The sequence below is a fragment of the Hippopotamus amphibius genome, chromosome 7, assembly GCF_030028045.1.
Source record: "Hippopotamus amphibius kiboko isolate mHipAmp2 chromosome 7, mHipAmp2.hap2, whole genome shotgun sequence".
In the NCBI taxonomy this organism is placed as follows: Eukaryota; Metazoa; Chordata; class Mammalia; order Artiodactyla; family Hippopotamidae; genus Hippopotamus; species Hippopotamus amphibius.
The window spans coordinates 109999432-110014733 of record NC_080192.1 but is presented as its reverse complement, the minus strand read 5'-3'; the positions used below and the strand labels follow the sequence as shown (position 1 = coordinate 110014733).

Here is a 15302-nt window from a genome sequence, read left to right as displayed (position 1 = left end):
GAACTACATTAGCCAAGTGATCAAAGTTGGCATCACCAATAATGGGACAAAGACATTATATATATGCTTCCTGATGAGATGCAGAGGAAAAGACACACTATTACCTATATACAGGCATACCTCATTTTATTACACTTGCAGGTATTGTGTTTTGTTTTACAAATTGAAGATTTGTGGCAGTCTTGCCTTGTTAAATGATGGTTAGCATTTTTTAGCAATAAAGTATTTTTTAATTTAAGGTATATACATTTTTTAAGACATAATGTTATTGCATACTCAGTAGACTACAGCATAGTGTAAACAGAACTCTTATGTGCATTGTGAAACCAGAACATTTGTGTGGCTTCTTTGTTGTGCTATTCCCTTTATTGTGGTGGTCTGGAACTGAACCTGCAGTATCTCTGAGGTATTCCTGTAGTATTCTCGATAAAAATGTTTAACCTAAATAGTAACAAGAAGGAAAAAACTTGGATAAATTTAGATTGTGGGACATACTTTTTAAGGCCTGCAGAATACTCAAAGGCAGAGGATAATCCTTGATTGGATCCAGTACTAGGGATTGGAATTGAGGAGTAGCTATAAAGGACACTATCGGCACACACTGGCAAAGTTTAATATGAGATAATAGGGTACTGGTGTCACATTTCTTGGGTGTGTATTGTGATTAAGTAGGAGGGTGTCCTTGTTCTCAGGATGTATGTGCTGAATTATTTAGGGGTAATAAGTCATTTAAAAAGTCTAAGAATGTATAATTCTGTAATTGTTTTACTATTATGAATTTTTATAGTAAATCAGAAAGAAACATAAAACTTTTAAAGGATTTTAATATACTTTATATATTTGTGTTGAGATGAACGAGATTTATAAAGATTACATTTTTGTTTGGTGGTATCAGGTTGCTGTAGCATGGTAATCTTCTTGTTGAATTATGTTCCTAGCCTAGATTGCATTTATGAGGACCCTAAAAAACATTGCATATATTCAGACTGGGAGTCTTCTCCCAAAATAATATTAACTAATATTCATTAAACACCTAGTAGGTTAAAGCTACTAGATTTTAACACTTAAATGGAAGGTTTTGTATTTGGAGTCACCTTGAATTTAAATGAAACCTCCTCTTGGTCTAATATATACATTATAAACTATCTTTATTAAAAATGTAATAGATCATTTTTGTAATTTTTTATTTTGCTCTTAAACCAGGCAAGGTGATGGTGTTAAGAGCCAGGTGATGTGAGGTACCAAATATAGACCCTTGATTAAGAGGCTTTTGGTTTTCTTTTATTATAAACCTATTCTTGTTGGTATATTAGAAATTGTATGATTTAAAGTAATTATGTAAGTACTCCACTAATATTTAAGTAATTCCTGTTGCTATATGGTAGGGTAGTGTGAATGCTCCCCTTGCCCATTTGTTGAATATGTTAGGTAAAATAGGAATAAAATTAAAAGTGGTGAAACAGAATTACTTGTATTTGGCCATTCATAAGTTAATTTTTATTTTCAAAAAATATTTTATCACTTTTATGGTGAACAAGGGAATCAAAGATGAGTCAGATTTCCTGCCATTTAACTAAACTCATGTTGTATTTTTCTAAAATTAAACAGCGTTCTGTTGATTGTCTCTTGAAGCTTTTTATAGTTCCATGTGACCCGTGTGTCTGTTACACCAAACCTTACAACCTATTAAAATTTTAGAATCTATTCTGAAAATTTTGACCATCTTTATTGCCTAATCATGCTTTGCCTAGCATACGTCAGGGACTGTTTAATGTATGTAATAGCTTTTAGTTTTACTGCTTTAGCAGAGTGGAATCTTGTTGGAAGTGTTTTAAGTGATAATTATGAATCTAAATTTATGCTAAAATTTAACTGTATGGGGAGAAAACCTCAAGTAACAATCTTGACAGTCACATTATATCTTATTACCTGGTGTTTGCAGGTTTCTTAGGATAATTGTGGAATGCCATCCTGGCTTCAGACTCTTAAAATTTAGAAATATGCCTCACATATCACTGCACCTGCTTTTTTTTTTATCTTATCAATATATCATGAAAGCTTTTCCATGAAAGCTTTTTCTTGTTAGTTTTTTTTTTCTCTCCAACCTCTACCTCATTTCTTTATGTAAGCAGCTATGCACTTTTATTTTTTAATGGATTTTGGTAAGGGAGGGCATCTTACTCTCTTTTTGAAATCTGTTCATAGTAGGGGAAAATGTGACAACACATTTTTAACCTTGTGTTGAGTTTTAGGTATTGCTTTCATGTTTAGTTATGGCAAACCTCTGTTAGTTTTAAAAATTATATAAATTAGGAAATGGATTTTGAATTCCCAAATGGAGGAGGGTTGAATTTATTCTTATAGCTGCTTATGTGTATTTTTTCTTATCCAATATTCCTGTATACGTTTTCTGTTTTTATATAGGCTATGTAGAACCCATGCAGACACTCAATGATGTGTTAGCACAGCTAGATGCTGTCGTCAGCTTTGCTCATGTGTCCAATGGAGCACCTGTTCCATATGTACGGCCAGTCATTTTGGAGAAAGGACAAGGGAGAATTATACTGAAAGCATCCAGACATGCTTGTGTTGAAGTTCAAGATGAAGTTGCATTTATTCCTAATGATGTTCACTTTGAAAAAGATAAACAGATGTTCCACATCATTACTGGTAAAAAACCTAGTTTCGGGGCTTTTGGGGGGTAATGTTTCCCCTTTTTTATGTTGGAGTGGAAATATATATTTAAGTTGATGAAGAAAACCTTGTCCTTGATGTTAGAAAAAGAACGTTGTTAATATATGAATGAATGAATGAATATATGTGAACAGAATGAAACTTCTGTTCCAGGGGTTCAGTGCATTTGAAAATGAATGTCTCTTCATCCTCCAAGGTTACCTTTGGGTCAGACCTTTCAATAGTGAGTTCCTTGAAGGTCAAGCATGATTGTGTGCTGGAATGACCTCAGCTTAGGGTAGCAGTTCTTTTAAAGACATGATACTATATTCATGTGAAACTTGAAAAAAGTAGACTTGTGTATAGACTAATGTAGCATGTTTCAAACTAAAGTGTTTTGAGAGATCTTAACCAGATTCTAGAAAAGAAAAGTGTCAGGGTGTGTGGGTGATAGGAGTCTTCGGGCAAATGTGTTTGGGAAACACTCAATGATTGTATTTTATTTCCCCAAATGGATTTTCAAGTTGTTCATATGAGCTAACCCCATTAATCGGTAAATTTCACATTTTCCAAAAGTAGGGTCATGTCTTTGGGTTTTAGTGTGGAGTTTACTTGATTTGAAGGATTTGATTGTACTGATTCATTCTCTAATAGGTCCATTTATTAATGAATTATCATGTTTAGTTAGTTAATCAATTAGGCCTGTACTGCTTTTCTGAATGTCATAAAATTATCCTGCAGACAGCTTTGTGAGCTGTGGGGAATTGTCTATATGGTCTTTCTAGACCATAATCAAATTATAGGTGAGATAAATCTTTCATGGCTCCTCTTGAAGGGTACAGCATAGGTTTGTCTGAAGAGAAAATAATAGCATTGTTCTAGGGCCTAGTGTAAGGCAGGAACTTTGTTCATGCCTTTGGGCAGCCTCTGGTCTGCTTCTTGTATGTCATATCACATGACCTAGGTAATTAGTCAGCAATGTACAATTTAAGAGTAACATTCAATTTATTAGTAGCAAAAATAAGTTAATCTTGCTTGTTGATATAATTTGTTTTATAGGTCCCAATATGGGAGGTAAATCAACATATATTCGCCAGACTGGGGTGGTAGTTCTCATGGCCCAGATTGGGTGTTTTGTGCCATGTGAGTCAGCAGAAGTGTCCATCGTGGACTGCATCTTGGCCCGGGTAGGGGCTGGTGACAGTCAATTGAAAGGAGTCTCCACGTTCATGGCTGAAATGTTAGAAACTGCTTCTATTCTCAGGTGGGTGCACTTTCCAGTCTCCTGAAAATGGAAACTGATGTCCCTGTCCCATGAGAAGTAAATTTCCAGATTCATCTATAAAACATCTGTAATCTTTTATCTAGTTTAATAGTTTCCTTGTGAGCTTTATGCACTTTATATTATCTTAAAAGAGTGATTGGCGGTAGTTGTGGAAAGCTTCTTTGATTTTTAATATTGTCTTCTTAAGGTTTCTGGTAGTTGTACACCTTTTGAATCTCTACTGCCATGCTTTTGCTGTTCACACTACCCGGAATGTCCTTCCCTGCTGTTTACCCAAGTTCTTTCTGATCTTTACAGGCCCTTAATGACAGAAATTGTACTTCTGTGATGATGTTCCTTGTCACATGTGCCTAAGGTCATGGCTGTTTGTTCGAACTTTTTGACATGCCTGTAACTTATTAGCTTTTTATTTTAGAGGTTATGAAATCTCTTTATTTCATTTTTAGGAGCTTCTTTAAAGACAGGGAGGCTATGCCTTCTGTTTCTTGGAATCTTCTAAAGTACTTTGTATATAATAGATCCCTAGTAAATTATACTTGGATTATTGTTTTTGCAGAATTATAAAAGCAATACAGATGTTTAGTATAGTAATTAGTCAATAAGTTAATTTTTTAATATATAATTTTAATTTATTATTTTTTATTTATTTGGCTGCATTGTGTCTTCATTGCTGCCCACGGACCTTCTGTAATTGCAGTGATCAGGGGCTACTCTTCGTTGCGGTGCACAGGTTTCTCATTGCTGTGGCTTCTCTTGTTGTGGAGCATGGGCTCTAGGCACGCGGGCTTCAGTAGTTGTGGTGTGTGGGCTCAAAAGTTGTGGCTCACAGGCACTAGAGCACAGGCTTAGTAGTTGTGGCTCACGGGCTTAGTTGCTCTGTGACATGTGGGATCTTCCGGGACCAGGGATCCCCCTGCGTTAGCAGGTGGATTCTTAACCACTGCGCCACCAGGGAAGCCCAATAAGTTAATATTCATAACTTAAAAGATTAAAGAAATAAGCAAAAGGTGTCAGTGGCATTTCATGGAGAAAGGAAGAAATGACCAATAAGCACATGAAGAACGGTCAAATGCTCTAATTAAAAAAAAAATGTTCCCCTCTGTTCATGTGATTAAAAAGAAGAGAAAATGCTAACATTTGGTGTTGGTGGGGCTGTGGCAGGCACACAGAGTCACGTGACCATCGGCCGTGTATGTGAGTGTTTGTATCCCCAAACCCTTGTCCCATCTTCTTGTGGTATTTTTTTAAATCTTGACTGATTTGATTGTCAAGAAATGAATGATAGTTGCTTTATTTGGAAATTCTTAGATTACAGCTAGTGAGATTGGTAATTTAAAAAATACTTATTCACCATTTGTTTCCTCTTATGTCAGTTGTTCATGTCCATGACCATTTTCCTGCTGAAGTTTTAGTGCTTTTCACAGACCTTATTGAATTTTTGTATGTACTAAGATAATTAGTCTGTTAGCGTTTGTGGTGCATCTTTCCCATTGTATTGCCTTAATTTTGTTTTTTGCATTACCACATACTATGTCATAGGAAATTTTCATGTAATTATGTGTTTCAGGTCTGCAACCAAAGATTCTTTAATAATCATAGATGAATTGGGAAGAGGAACCTCTACCTATGATGGATTTGGGTTAGCGTGGGCTATATCAGAATACATTGCAGCAAAGATCGGTGCTTTTTGCATGTTTGCAACCCATTTTCATGAACTTACTGCCTTGGCCAATCAGATACCAACTGTTAATAATCTACATGTCACAGCACTAACTACTGAAGAGACCTTAACTATGCTTTATCAGGTGAAAAAAGGTGAGTGCATCCCACTGGTGTATTGTAAATTCGGTATTCCTACCCTTGGAATCATTAGTCATTGCCTTATTCTACATTAGGATGAATTATTGGTGTTTTTACTGAACACATTTACCTCTTAATTTACAGTCTGGGGACAGGGACATGGTACGTTATCTATATTTCTATGTCTCATAGTAGAACCGCTCATTTTAAAACAGTCACAGAAAGAATGATGTATACTTTTGAACATTTTCACAGGGATTTTGTACTACCTCCCATGGCAGCATGTTTTCTTGTCAAATTAGCTGCTTGAGAGTAACAATAAGCTTTGAAGTTCTGAGGCTCTAGCCGTTACTGTTTAATAAACGGTTGTAATTATCTGATTATATTTTTAAGAGTGTGTTATATAAACAGGCTCATTTAAAGCTAGGGTTTCCAGAAATGTTGAAATTGTTAGTAGTTATCAGGTGAGGAATCACTTATTTGTTGGCATTTCATCCTTTCTGGAAAGTTTGTCATTAGTGGGTCTGGCGGCTAATCAGATGACTGCGTTGATGAGATTAACATACTGTAAAGTTTTTATTGCTTTAACATTTTACCAATCATCAGAATTGCTTTTTCAGATGGTGTCCTGATTTTCCGTGAATGCATTTTTCTGCATCTGTTGGTTGCACATAAATCAGATATATATATTTTTTTAATTAATTAATTAATTTTTTGTCTGTGTTGGGTCTTCATTGCTGCACATGGGCTTTCTCTAGTTGCGGTCAGCGGGGGCTGCTCTTCATTGTGGTACACGGGCTCCTCATTGTGGTTTCTCTTGTTGCGGAGCACAAGCTCTAGGCACATGGGCTTCAGTAGTTGCGGCACATGGGCTCAATATTTGTGGCTCACGGGCTCTAGAGCACAGGCTCAGCATTTGTGGCACACGGGCTTAGTTGCTCCCTGGCATGTGGTATCTTCCTGGGGCGGGAATCGAACCCATGTCCCCTGCATTGGTAGGCAGATTCTTAACCACTGGGCCACCTAGGAAGTCGGAGATATTATTTTTTATTCTTTGTTGCTTATGCTTCTTAGGAATCCTTTGGAGTTACTGTTTGTACTGTTGTTGTTGATAGAGAATATAGGTACTCTTGGTTGGACCTGGCATTTAGCATAAAGTTGAGGTTTTGCTTTTAAAAAGTGGGTTCAAAATATTAAAAAAAGACCAGATGAAGTTTGGAAAAGATAGGAACAGGTTCCTCTTCACTGTGAATCTTTATCAAACACTTGCTTCTATTTTATTTTTGTTTCTCTAAGTTGTGCAAAATATCCAGCTCCAGAATGCATGGGATATATAACTAGGCTAAAAGAAAATTTATATTTCCATGATAGCATTGTGAGCATCCTTGGTATTATACATTTGGAAGGAATGTCTTAAGTCAGTTTATTTTGTGCAAATGGGGATGAAGATAACTACCTAGTCTGTAAATTTACTAGACTAGATTTGGGTCAAAAATTTCATTGTCATTTGAAATATATTTTGAATTAAATACTCTTCCTAATTACTTACCCTTTACATTTATCTTTTTTTTCATAGTACTTTAGTTCCTCCCTTATGAAATGAGAGAACCTCAGAGATATTGTATTGATTCTTTTTTCGTCAGATTCAGATATTTGTCTAGGCTTTTGAGGATTATCTGTCAAGCCTTTTCTCTGCTGTTTTTATTTTTCCTACTACATTTGTCAAGGATAAAATATAACAGTGTGTGCCAAGTCATAATCACTTTTTGTTGGAAGCTTAATTAAAATTCCTTTATCTAAGTTACTCTGAAACATTTGGCTAATGTATTTGAAATAACACAAAATTGTTTCCTAATGACGAAGTGAGAAAGTTCCATTTACATAAATTGCTATCTCTTCCTACCCTGCCCCTCACACCTCCCAAATTTCTTATAGGTGTCTGTGATCAAAGTTTTGGGATTCATGTTGCCGAGCTTGCTAATTTCCCCAGGCATGTAATAGAGTGTGCTAAACAAAAAGCCCTGGAGCTAGAGGAGTTTCAGAATATTGGGAAATCACAGGAATATAATGAAATGGAACCAGCAACAAAGAGGTGCTATCTGGAAAAAGAGGTTTGTCAAATTATTTTTGTAGTTATTTTTTTCCTATATGATTCTGATGTTTATTTATTGATCATTCATTATTGGTTTCCACTTACATTTCTTTGCATGGTAAAGAATCCATCTATATCATTTTGGTTTCACCACTACACACATCTGCACAATCGAAAGATAGCATTTCAAGTACCAGATTTGAAAAGTAAGAGGGTAGGAATATTAGTGTAGGTTTAAAATACATAATTCAAAGGACTTATAGAGGTGCATGCACATCTTTGATTACTTATATGCAAATAGATCAAGTTCAGTTAAATTACATATTTACTCAGTGCTTAGTTAAGATGATAAAGAAGTGAACACAGTTCCTGCCCTCCAGTTGTTTGCAAACTAGTTGGAGAGGTAGTAATAGTGAGCATGTCATAGAGAATATGACAGATATTTACTCAGGAAAACTCTCTGTGGGCAGGATGTTTCAGTTCTTGAGGGAGCAGTGGATCTTAAGTTAGGCCTTCTGAGTGCTAGGTGAAATTTAGATGTTCACGTAGAAAGGTAGAAGCATATGCCCAGTGGATTTTTTAAAAATTAAAAGATTATTAGTTTTCTGTAATAATGAAAATAAGAGAATCTTAATTCACATCTAGGTCCTGGTGGCATTTACTGTGATTATGCATTTTGACAGCTTGTCACACTGTTAGCTTTTACCCAGTGAATTTTTTTGTTGTTCTTACTTGAAGGATAGATGATGTTAAAATAATAGAGGATGTGTGTGGTTTTTGAGCTTAAAAGGTAAGGTTTTATCTGTTGTACCTATGCAAGCAGGAGAAATGTATTATAACTTGTTAATAGTTTTAAGTAGAGAAGGTTGCCATCCTGGATATGGAATGGTCTTGGTATCAGCCCCACAGCTATCCATGATCCAGGATTAAGTAGGCTTCTTTATGTAATTGGTTCTCAATTAGAACAGAAGTCATATACTTTTGATAATGTTAATTACAATGAATTTAAAAAAATTTTTAAGCTAAGGAAGACATATAACAATTATCGATGTTACTCAATCTAGATTTTATTTTTGGGGGAAAAAAAGGCAGTTGTTATTTATAGAGGTGTATTTCTTCTTTACCTTATCATTTGGATTATCCACCTTTCACCTTTAAGGTACATATTACCAACTGGCTCCCTAATGAAAAGCAAACTTTTTTAGTTCAGCTTCATATACAGTAATAAACATTATATCCTTTGCCAGGCACCGTTCTTAGCACTTCTACACATACTAACTCTTTAATTCTCACAACAGCCCTTTGTGGTTGGTAATATTATTGTCCCCATTTTATGAATGAGGAATACATGTTAAGGAATTAGCCCATGGGTCACATAGCACGTAATAACCATGTTCTTTAGAATGGCAATAACTGGGCAGTAAAATAAACAAAGAAGAAACATCCCGTGTCTGTGTATGAGTATTCAATTTTCAGTGACTGTTTATACCTTACAGTATTTGTAAACTTTGAGTTCTTTTTTCCCCAGAAGGTTAAGTTATATTTAAAATTATGAAAGCTGAGGGATTTGGGAACTCCTAAAATATCCAATTTCTTTGTCATTAGCAGCTGAAATATATTTATAAATATCCTTTTAATGACTTGCTGTGAAGAAATACAGTCAGCTAAGAGCTTTGCTATAAATTCTAGATGGTGCACACTTAAAATTTGAAGAATGTTTAAATATTGGGTGGCGTGTTTAGATTGAAATTATAGTGGGACAATTTGGATTTTTTTTTGGGGGGGGTACACCAAGTTCAATCATCTGTTTTTATACACATATCCCTGTATTCCCTCCCTCCCTTGACTCCCCCCCACCCTCCCGTCCCAGTCCTCTAAGGCATCATCCATCCTTTGTTATACAGCAACTTCATAGTGGGACAATTTGTTACTATTTACTATTTTTAGAAAAGTTGTTTTGAAAACTAATGGAATGTTCACATTTTTTTCAGCAAGGTGAAAAAATTATTCAAGAGTTTCTATCCAAGGTGAAGCAAGTGCCCTTTACTGAAATGTCAAAAGAAAACATCATAATAAAGTTAAAACAGCTGAAAGCTGAGGTGATAGCAAAGAATAATAGTTTTGTAAATGAAATAATTTCACGAATAAAGGTAACCACGTGAGTAAATTCCACTAAATGGAATGAAGATAATATTGATAAGCTATTGTCTGTAATGCTTTTCTACTGTTTTATATTAACCTTTCTTCCATAGTGTTGGCAATTGATGTCCATGGGATATCAAATTAATAAAATATTTAGTATACTTCACTCTACCTGAGTATATTTTCAAAGACCTTTATTTTGAAAAATGGGAGCTGTAACTGAGGAAGACTTAAATGGACATGGGCGATAGTAGGCAATATGTTGAATTTTATAAATAAAATCGTGTAGTTTTTAGAATTTGATATGTGTTGTATTTCTTTATGATAAGACTTTTACACATACTCCCGAATGGTATGGGAGAAACAGGTAGCCCAGAGACTTTGTAAAAAAGTGAGGGATCTTAAAGCTAGAAAGAACCATGGAATTCATTTCCAGCAATTCCCCAGAGTGTCCGTCTGTTGGCAGGAGCCAGGTTGGCTGCATATGTATTAACCAAGGAACTTATTAAAAATCCAGAGTCCTAGTGTGATCCTTCAGCCCATCTGCCATTCTCCCACCCCCAGTCTGTGATGAGAGTTAGAAATCTGGATTTTAACCAGATCTTTCAGGTAGGGAACCCTGATTTAGTCTTTTATTTTACAGGGAGGAGATGGAGAGGTTTAAGAACTTAGTGGCTGCTCCTGCTGAACATGGGAAGAAAAGGACAGCCTTTTTAATAAGTGGTGATGGGATAATAACGTATTCATATAGGAACAAAATGAAATTGGATCCCTATTCCATATTATATAGAAGAATCAACTCCAGTGAATTTTTTACCTAAATGTACAAAGCAACACTACCAAGTTTTTAGTGTTTGCAGTTCTATAGAAATAATATAGGGAAATATTTTTATGACTCTTTGGGAAAGATGAAGTTGGCTTTGGGAAAGATTTCTTAAGTCATGGACACCATCCGTAAAGTTTGACACACTTTGCAATATTGAAATTAGGAACTTCTTTCATAAAAATGCATCATAAAGTTATAAGACTACAGTTGACCCTTGAAGAATGTGGGGGCTAGGGGCACTGACCCCCTGTGTAGTTGAAAATCCACATAGAACTTTACAGTCCCTTCATATCCACAGTTACGCATCCATAGATTCAACCAGCTGTGGATCATGTAGTATTACAGTACGTACTGAAAAAAATCCAAGTATAAATCGACCCACGCAGTTCAAACTAGTGTTGGTCACAGGTCAACTGTAGATCCATAATGGGAGAACATATTGATACCACATAAAATCTCAAAGAATTTATGCCTGTAATATATAAAGAACTATAAAGGGGGGCATTGTATGATGTAAATTACATCTCAAACATTTTTTTTAATTTTAAAATTTTTTATTGAAGTACAGTTGATTTATAATGTTTCTAGTATACAGCAAAATGATTTGGTTATATATATATATATTCTGTTTCATATTCTTTTCCATTATGGTTTATTACAGGATGTTGAATTTAGTTCCCTGTGCTATACAGTAGGACCTTGTTGTTTGTGTATTTTATATATAGTAGTTTGTATCTGCTTAATCCCAAATTCCTAATTTATCCCTCCCCCATCACCTTTCCTCTTTGATAACCATAGTTTGTTTTTTGTGTCTGTGAGTCTGTTTCTGTTTTGTAAATAAGTTCATTTATTTCATATTTTAGGTTTTGCATATAAGTGATATCATATAGTATTTGCCTTTCTCTGTCTAATTAATTTAGTATGATAATCTCTAGGTCCATCCATGTTGCTGCAAATGGCATTATTTCATTCTTTTTTATGGATAGGTAGTGTTCTATTGTATAAACAACCCCTTCTTTAGCCATTCATCTGTCATTGGACGTTTAGGTTGCTTCCGTGTCTTGGCTGTTGTAAATAGTGCTGCTGTGAACATTGGGGTGCATGTAGCTTTTTGAATCATAATTTTCTCCGGAAATATGCCCGGGAGTGGGATTGTTGAATTGTATGGCAACTCTGTTTTTAGTTTTTTTAAGGAATCTGCATACTGTTTTCATAATGGCTGCACCAATTTACATTTCCACCAACAGTGTAGGGGAGAGTTCCCTCTTCTCCAGTAAAATTTGTTTTAAAAGAAGTTCAGGCACTTTACCCAAGAGGAAATCTAAACGATCCATACACATGAAAAGGTCTTCAGTCACCAGTCAGAAAAATGAAAATGAAATCTCTTCCGGGTTGCACCCTCCTGACTCTGCCCTCCCCACCAGATTGACAGTCCTTTAAAATGTGACGATGCCAACTGTTAGTGAGGTTGTGGCACACACTGCTAGTCAGAATAATTATCCAGTAAAGTTGAAAATATGCATATGACCCAGCAGTTCTGCTCCTAGGTGCATACTGTAGAGATGCGTATACACATTGTGCATTGATGGTCTACAAGAATGTTTGTGATAGACCCAACCTGGAACAAGCCAGCTATGAAAACAAACTACAGCTACACAAAATAACATAGATGGAATCTTGAAAACAGTAAGCAAAAGAAGTGACAAATAACAAATAGTACAGTTTTTCTCCCAATCATATGAAGTTGAAGAATAGGTAAAGTACTGTTTAGTGGTGCATACGTGGGGGTGAGACTAAAGAAAAGCAAGAACTTGACTTTGTGAGTCGGGAGAGTGGTTGGGGGTGCTGATAGGGAGGGGCTTCTAGAGGGCTTCCAGGGTGCTACAGCATTCTGTTTTTTGACCTGAGTGGTGGTTATGCAGGTGCTTGCTTTATGATTATTGCTAAAACTTTGCAATTATGTGTTAAGCACTTAGTTTGGTATGAGAACAAATGAAAATTTAATACCAATAAGCCCTTTAAAATGCTCATCATAACTTACCACACTTTTTCATCATCGTTGATAATTTAGAGTGAGTTACATCAGCTTTTCTTTTCTGGCTATCAAATACTTGGGGAGAAGGCAAACTTACAGAGAAAAAATTTCAACGTGGACATTTTTATAAGTTTACAAAATCATATAGCTGCTTGTAAGTGGAAGACTTTTTTCTATAATTCAAGAGGCAATTTTAAAATTCCAGTGAAATATTTCATCCCCTGGTTAGCTATGATTGAGTGTTTTTAGATTGCTGTACAAAAGCATGTGTAAAATGGAAATCAGCCTATGGTTTTAGTTGTTAGGGCTATAAGAAATGGGGAGAGGGGGTGAGGTGTCGATTCTAAGAAAACATGTAGTCTCTCAAGCTCTGATAAATCAGCTGCTTTCATTTCTCTAAAAGAGACAATGTTTAGTTCTAAGATGTTTTTGAAAATGAAAAAAACACATAATAGACCTGTTGTTTAAGATGTTTCAGGCTTAAACTGTGCTTATTACATGAATATGCTAATGAGGCAACTAGTCTCCTTCCTTTTGGAATGGTAGATATAAAGCAAAAGGTAAACTAATTTCTGACCTGTCAAAAGACAGTTGCATTTTAAAATTCTAATTGCAGTGTGGTTTGGTTTTCCGTCTCCACTCAAACACAAACTTGGATAATACCCGAATAAAGCCGAATCTATAAATATTATCCAAGATTTAGAATCAACCATACTGTTACCATGAAATCTGTTGGCCACATAACCATGTTTCTGAGAAAATACATGGCTTTTTTGCATTTTAAAAAAGTTAGCACTAAGAATCCATCCAAGATGCAATTGTTTTTGTAGTTAGGTTTTTTTCCTTAAAATACTCTTTTGAGGGTAAAAATTAGAACAGAAGAAAGATGTTTCAGGGTATATTTAAAGAATAACTTTTTCCCTGTAAAATCTCAGTGTTCCACATACTAAGCACATCCTGTTAGTCTTCATGAGTATTAAATGCATCTTCTATCCTTGGTCTTTCTGCATTTAGCTTTTTTGGGAAGTATGTTTTTACCCACAGCATATGGTATGAGCTGCTGATTCAGTATTGAGTGGCTCTTTAAGCTTGTTAGTTATATTCTGTTGATTAAGATGGTGTGCAGAATAGTCAGAAGGGAAACCAGTGCCTGGTCTGAAATAAATTAAACAATGTTAATCAGCTTATGGGGAAGAACAAATGAGGAAGAGAATTTTCATCTACAAAGGAAATCTCTCTGATTGCCTTCCTGGGATCAGTGTGTTTGGGATAAGGAGATAGCGTGTGGCTGGGCAAAATGATGGAAGTGCCCAGAATGCTGCACATATTTTCTGACTAAAACTGGAAGTGGAGCCCAACTTAAAATAATAGTTTTCTACCTGATATGCTCCCCACTGCGCTTCCCTTGATAGACCTGCTGCTTTCTCTTATTATTCTGCTCCAGAATTTACCTATTTGGCCACTTTGCAGATGTCTGTGAACATTGTGGTATAGAGCTGGGGTATCCCAGAGGAAGTAGTCCCTTGCAGACAGCGTCTCATTGCAGGTAGCAATGCCTCCTGTTCTCTGAGGAAGGAAGTGGGGAGCCCTCACCTTGCCTTTGACACAGCAGCTTCCCCACTGTCCTGGAAGCAACAGTGTTTCATGTGTCAGACGACATTCAGAACATGATTCAAATTCAGTGTGTGTTAGCATATTTTTGCTTTGGCGTGTGGTTTGTCCAAACAGAAGTGCCCACACACATCTTCGATCCAGCTATGTGGGAAACTCAGCAGTGGCATGAACAATACAGGATGCTGGGTGGCCTTCACTGGACCATCCCAATCCTATTTCTAGACTTGGTAAACAGAAGACCAGACTGCTGCTGCCTTTGCTTTACCTTAAAGAGGTAAAGAGAAATTATAAACTCCCTAAAATTAAATTTAGAAGGAAGGATAATTCTGTCAGTGGACAATTTCTTATTCTAACAAAAGAACAATGGCAGTGACTTCCTCGGTGTTCAGAACCAATCAGTGAACAAAGCCATAGGGGTTAACCTGTATTATCCACTATTACTATTGCATTTATTTCCTAGAATTTTGTTGACACTTATCTGTTAAAATTAGCAGTCAGTTTAATTTTACGAATAAATTCTGGATGGATATAGCTTAAAACCAAATTAAGTATAGTTAAATCTAATTAAGACAATGCAATTAACTTTCCGCTTAGCCACTGTTCTGAAGTTGTATGATGCGTTGCCCATCTAGCAAGATGCATTTTATCAGTTTTTTCTTCACACAGCGATCACGACTTCATATTTATTATCAATTCAAATGTGATGTTTTATTGCTGAACATTGTCTGGCTCAGCCAAATCCATCATGAAAATGACTTTTCGCACTGAATCCTTAACATTGCAAAGCAGATGCACAATTGGCAACATTAAATACTTTGTGAATATCTGAGAATGG

General features: G+C 35.8%; 1 protein-coding gene across 1 annotated transcript in view; it reads left to right on the top strand.

The window, feature by feature from the left end:
* MSH2 (mutS homolog 2) overlaps window positions 1-10287 on the top strand; it is a 67276-nt gene extending 56989 nt beyond the window's left edge. The window contains exons 12-16 of the mRNA XM_057742806.1: window positions 2425-2670; window positions 3733-3937; window positions 5526-5773; window positions 7694-7869; window positions 9842-10287. Coding sequence (XP_057598789.1) covers window positions 2425-2670; window positions 3733-3937; window positions 5526-5773; window positions 7694-7869; window positions 9842-10012 — 1046 coding nt within the window. The 3' untranslated portion in view covers window positions 10013-10287. The remainder of the gene's footprint in view (window positions 1-2424; window positions 2671-3732; window positions 3938-5525; window positions 5774-7693; window positions 7870-9841) is intronic.
* Window positions 10288-15302: the final 5015 nt, after the last annotated feature.